Source organism: Suricata suricatta, chromosome 3 (assembly GCF_006229205.1).
Source record: "Suricata suricatta isolate VVHF042 chromosome 3, meerkat_22Aug2017_6uvM2_HiC, whole genome shotgun sequence".
NCBI classification, from domain to species: domain Eukaryota; kingdom Metazoa; phylum Chordata; class Mammalia; order Carnivora; family Herpestidae; genus Suricata; species Suricata suricatta.
The window spans coordinates 173,779,321-173,785,234 of record NC_043702.1 but is presented as its reverse complement, the minus strand read 5'-3'; the positions used below and the strand labels follow the sequence as shown (position 1 = coordinate 173,785,234).

The window sequence follows — 5,914 nt, the reverse complement described above, 5'->3', positions numbered from 1 at the left end:
GGGCCGCCACGCCCTCCGCCTCTTCCGCCAGGTTGTCGCGCGCCACCTCGGCCGCGTGCTTCTCGCGCCAGCGCTGGTCGACGAGGGCCCGCAGGGCCGCCAGCTCGTCGTCGGCACGGGCCCGCCACGAGGCGTCCCCTGTCTGCGCCCGGAGGCCCCCGAGCTCCGCGCCGAGCAGCTCGTTCTGCTCCTCTAGCGCCTTGACCCGCGCCAAGTAGGCCTCCAGGCGCCGGTTGAGCTCCCACATCTGAAAAGATTCCTCCCCCAGGCAGCCCTCCATCTTGCTCGCGAGGCTGGCCCCACTGAAGGCGGAGAGACGCGGGGCAGCGGGGGAAGGCAGCAACTCTCAAAAGCGCTTAGGACGGACGGGAGGGAAAAGGAGACGGGGACAATGACGGGGCGGGGCGAGGAGCAGCCGAGCGACTGAACGTCGGCGGTGGGAACGAGGCTATTCATACTCCCGCCAGGCTGGCGGGAAAAGGGGCGGGACCCGGGCGTTAACCCCTGGAGTTCGGGAAGCGGGGCGGCCCGAGCCCCGGCGCCCCGCCCCGCCGTGCCGGAGCCCAGGAAACAGCCGGCCTGGGGAGTCCGAGCCCTTAGTGGCCTTCCGAGGGCCGTGAGCAAGGGTCACGGCTCCCAGAAAAACAGAACTGGGACTGTGGAAGAGAGGCCCGGGGGCCCGGGCGGCGGCGGGGCGCGTCTCGGGAGGGGTACCGCGTCGTGCGCTCCTCTGAGGCTCGGTTTCTTCATCCATACATTGGGGGGAGTGATGGAAGCCTCAAGGGGCTGCCGGACGTGTCTCTGTTTTGCAGATAGCAAGTGCTCACCCTCCTGAAATGCAGACAGAAGACAGAGGGACACTGCCCGGCACTTGCGCACACCCCGGGAAACGGAGAGGTCTGGCGAAAGGGTGCGCGCCCCGTTACTCACCTCCGGCCTTCCTACCGCTCTTCCGGGGAACCCGAGGTCCGCAGACCCACTTTTCAGGTGGACGGAAGCCCCCCCCCCCGCCACCCCGATCCCGTACTCCGGGCCAGGCGCCCCATCTTGCGCTCGAGATCAGGGGGTTTCTGTGCAGAGTGTGCCCCCTGGTGGCGAACAGGTCAGGTCTGGAAGAGGCCCCTCTTTATCACAACTAGCCCCAATTTCCTGAGCCTTTGTAAGGTGCCAGATCATGTTCTAACATGTTACGGACACTCTTTGAATCTTCAAAACATCCCTTTGAGGGTTCTGCAGTTCTGGAAGCGGAGAGCTCCCGGGGGTGGGAGCAGGTGGGCTGGCCTTGAGGGGGGGCGCCCTGGAGCTGGGTGGTGAGGGACAGATAAGATGTGCAGTAAAGGAGAGGCAGGGCCAAAAGGGGGAGACTCCAGAATCTTTGGGGAAGGAATGTCTGCTCATGTGAATCCAGCTTAGGCCACGAAGTATGAACTGAGCACCTGCAATGTCAACACCCCGCCCCAGCCCTGGAGGAGGCGGGGGGAGCACAGAGAATGCAGAGGGTTCTGGGTGGGGGGAAGAACAGGGTCAGTGACCAGAAGACCATCCCACCAATACCCCCACCCCTGTCCCCAGCCAACCGGGCTTTGGAATTCACTCCCAATAAGTGGAATGGAGCCCCGGGAGGGGTGTGGGATAGAGGCACCGAGGCCGGGCTTCTCCATCCTCACATGACCTCGCAGAGCGGGCTGCCTCGCTTGCGATGGGGGTCCCAGGAGCTGTGTCCAGCAGACCTAACTCTCGGTCTGTCCCCTTTCAGATCCTGGCTGTGGGGAGAGAGATGCAGCATACTCGTGATTCCCTGGGGTCCCGGATGGGGCTCCCTGGAGGGACGGGGTGGCACTGGGGTGGACACCCCCCCCCGGCAGGGTCACCCACAGGGGAGACATCCGGCACTGTGTCTCATGCAGAGAGCGCCGGGGTACTTTCTGGCTAAAGGACCTTGGGCACGTCCGTAACTTCTCTAAGTGACCCTCAGTTTACCTGGTTGGTAAAGGCGGTCACTGTGTAGCCATTGCCATAAGTTTGTTCTGAAGATGGGGAGGTCTTGGAAGACCATCTCCATGAAAGCCATTGCACTGGAGCAAACTCTCCCAGGAACAATCTGGGTGAGTTTGGGGATCGTGGGGAGCGGACGTGCTCTAGAATGCTGGAGAAGGAGTGTGGTACTGATTTTCCTAAGGCAGGAGAGGTGGGCTGCAGCACGCACAGCTAGAGGAGCTGCCTCAGTGCTCAGCAGATTCCAGACAGATAACTGGTACCCGAGGCAAGGCTAAGCTGAGGACCAGAAGGCCCTTCGTGGAGGCCAGCAGGCCCTCAGTGGGCACAAGGAGAGCCGCACGGCCTCCTGCAGCCCCCATGGGGTTGCATCCGATTACCCAGATTTTTGAGAGGCCTTCAGCTGCACTTCCTCCATCCCTGGGCCCAGGACACGTGGGCCACAGGGTACCACGGGGGGGGGGGGGCGGTAGACACACAGTTCAGTGGCCGTCTCCAGAGACGTCAGAAAGCTGGGGACGTCTCCGTGGGCCTCCACTCAGAGCTCTGTCCTTGGTCTTGACTGTCACACATTTTTGTTAAAGACCAGATGAGAGCGTAGAAGCTGTGTTTGTCAAATCTACAGATTATGCAAGAACTGGAAGGTTTTGACAGAATAGAAAAAAGTGAGCCAGGTGACATTTCATAGGGATAAATGTAAAATTCTATTTTTTGGTTTCTAAGTCAACAGCATAAGGAAGGAACTGTAAGGGGGGAGGGCGCCTGGGGGGCTCAGTCGGTTGAGCGTCTGACTTTGGCTCAGGTCATGAGCTCACAGCTTGTGAATTCAAGCCCCGCGTCGGGCTCTGTGCTGACAGCCGGTGGCCTGGGGCTGCTTCCATTCTGCCTCGTGTCTCTGCCCTTCCCGCTGCTCCAGTGCTCGCGCAGCCTCTCTCTCTCTCTCAGTTATAAGATAAATAAAACATAAAAAAATTATAAAAGGAACAGTAAGGAGTAGAGTGTGTGCGTGAAGACAGCCTGAAGGTTTTAGCAGCCCACAGCTTGCCATGATCCAGCACTGCAAGCTGGCTGCCTACACAAGCGAGTGATGGAGGCGAGGTGTCCGGGTCAGAGGTGCTGACACCCCCCAGGGCCCCCCACACCTGGAGTATAGTTCTGGGTATGGCATTTTATTTTATTTTAAATTTTTTTTATGTTTATTTATTATTGAGAGACAGAGCATGAGCATGGGAGAAACACATGAAGAGGGAGGAAGACAGAGAGACGGGAAAACAGAATCTGACACAGGCTCCAGGCTCTGAGCTGTCAGCGCAGAGCCCAACACGGGGCTCGAACCCACAAACTGCAAGATCATGACCTGAGCCGAAGTCAGCCACATAAGCGACTGAGCCACCCAGGCGCCCCCCTGTATTTTATTTTATTTGTAAATGTTTATTTATTTGGGGGAGAGAGCACAAGCAGGGGAGGTGTAGGGGGGGGGACAGGAGATCCAAGCGGGCTCCACAAGGACAGCAGAAAGCCTGACATGGGGCTCAAACTCATAACCCGTGACATCATGACCTGAGCCGAAGTCGGACACTCAACTGACTGAGCTACCTCTGGATACTGTATTTAAAAAATGTTTTTTAATGTTTTATTTTATTTTTGAGACAGAGAGTGACAGAGCATGAGCGGGGAGGGGCAGAGAGAGAGGGAGACACAGAATCCGAAGCAGGTTCCAGGCTCTAAGCTGTCTGCATAGAGCCCCACATGGGGCTTGAACCCACGAACGTGAGACCATGACCTGAGCCAAAGTCGGAGGCTTAACTGACTGAACCACGCAGGCGCCCCGATACTGTATTTTAAGAGGGACCTTGATAGGCTCGAATTGATCCCAGAGAAAGAAGATTGAACGGCAAGAGAACTTGGAGGAATGTTTGATGAAGACTTTCTGAATCTAGTCATGTCCCAGCTGAGCTCCAAAGCGAAAAGCGACAGCCTCTTAGCCTCTGAGCACCGCACACACCCTGAAAAGCTCTTCCAGAGCCGCCCAGAAAGACTGTGTGCCTTGTCTACATGGGTGAAGGCAGCCAGAGTTGGAGGAGCCTGCGTGCAGACGCCCTGGGGTGAAGGCCAGCCCTCGGCTTCCGGTCCTCTGCTCAGAGAAGAGTGATGCTCACCAAGGTGAGTGGGTTTGGGCCCCCAAGGGGACAGCTCCTCATGGGTGGGGGTCTCCTGGGACAGGGCTTGCTCATCTGCCCTCTGGGCCTCACTGAATAAGGGACAGACTGGAGAGGGATGGCAGGGAACAGAGGGGGCCACAGGGAGGGACAGGGGAGGTTTTGTGTGCAGAGGACTCTGTGAAAGCAGCCCCCACCTCAGAGGAGGTGCCTGCCTGAGGGAGGCTGACCACAGCAGGGGTGAGTGGCCCTCAGCCCGTTTCCCGCCTCCTGCAGAGGAGAGAGAGGCTCGGCAGGGGTCTGCTAGATTGCCCTTGCGGGACACGGGACACGGTGTTATGGAGGTGGTCAAGGAGGCCTCAGATGACCTCATTTTTCTTACCTCCCACCTTCTTCGCCTCATGGTGCAGAAGCCGGGGCATCTATCCCCAAGCTGGCCCCTCCTCTTCTCTCCTGTCCCCACTCCTTTCCCAGCCCGAGGGCGGAGGGGCTGCCCTGGCTGTCTCCTCCGCAGGAGGGCACCAGCCTTCCCAGACTCCAGCCTGGCAAGGCGGCTGAGGGACAGCGGGTAGGACTCGAAAAGCACTGAACAAAGAGCCCCGTCCCTTTGGACAACTTGGGCGAGTCAGTGTGCCTCTCTGGGTCTTGGTGTTACTTATTAAAACAACACTTATGAAGCACATATTGAATGCCAGGAGCACCCTGTGCCCTAAATAAATATTGGAAAGGAGAGAACCAGGATGGAGCCCCTCCCGGGGGAGTCTGGACCTATTGGAGGACATGCATCCTGGCCACAGAGACAGGCGGGCAAAGGACAAGGCGGTTTGGTTAAATCGGGCCTTTGCCCTCAAGGCATGGAGAGGGTGTTAAGTGCCCCAAGGGTAATCTGGCCAGATCTGCGTTTTAGGGAGATCACCGAGGAGGGTCGCGGCGGGGCGGGGTGCGGGGAGAGAGAAAGGCCAGTCAGGAGGCCGTGGCCACCACCAAGGTTGGATGTGATGAGTGGGGAGGACAGGGGTGCAGAGGAAGGGACAGACGTGGGAATACTTGGAATGTCAGTTCCAGGAGGAGTGACAGGTGGGGATGGAGGGGCCTGCGGCCTGGGGAGACCTGCAGGGCGGGCGGAGCAGTTCGGGGAGAGGGGGTGGGGGCACAGCTGTTCCCTCCCGTCCCTGTCGGCCCCGTCCGCGCGCAGAGGGGCGGCGCCCCCGCGGCGGGCTCCGCGCAGACCTGCGCCACCAGGGGCCGCTGCTGCCTCAAGAAGCGCGGCGTCGCCGGGGAGCCGATTTCTAAACCCGAAAGCCGGTGATAACTATCGTCCTCGTCCGGGGTTTCCGCTGCAGGAAACCACTCAGAGAGGTTAAGTAACCTACCCAGGGGCACCCAGTCAGAACCTTAGCGCAGAGTCCAGCCTTAGGCTGCACGACGACTCTCTGTCCCGGAACAAAGCTAGCGGGGGTGGTCGGAGGAGGAGTCAGAGGGGACCTGGCAGGGAGGTCTCATCCCGTCATCTTCCTCGGGGACCGCCGTAGGCCACATGGAGCCAGGGGGTGACCAACTTGAGACTCAAGCCCCTGTCCCTTGGTTAAAGTTGAGTCTTGCTCTCCCACCGCCACCGGCGCGCCCAGCTTTGGGAGAAGCAGAGAAGAGCAGGAGAGCTGGACCCGACTGGGGCTGCGCTCCGGCCGGCTGAGGGCACAGGCTGGGGTTGGGGGCTGGGGGCACGGGCTGGGGACACGGGCTAGGGGTGCGGGCTGGGT

The 5,914-nt window shown here is 59.7% G+C and overlaps 1 protein-coding gene across 1 annotated transcript in view; it reads right to left on the bottom strand.

Moving 5' to 3' along the window:
• NES (nestin) overlaps positions 1–403 on the bottom strand; it is an 8,658-nt gene extending 8,255 nt beyond the window's left edge. Inside the window, exon 1 of the mRNA XM_029933447.1 lies at positions 11–403. Coding sequence (XP_029789307.1) covers positions 11–280 — 270 coding nt within the window. The 5' untranslated portion in view covers positions 281–403. The remainder of the gene's footprint in view (positions 1–10) is intronic.
• Between the last annotated feature and the right edge of the window lie 5,511 nt (positions 404–5,914).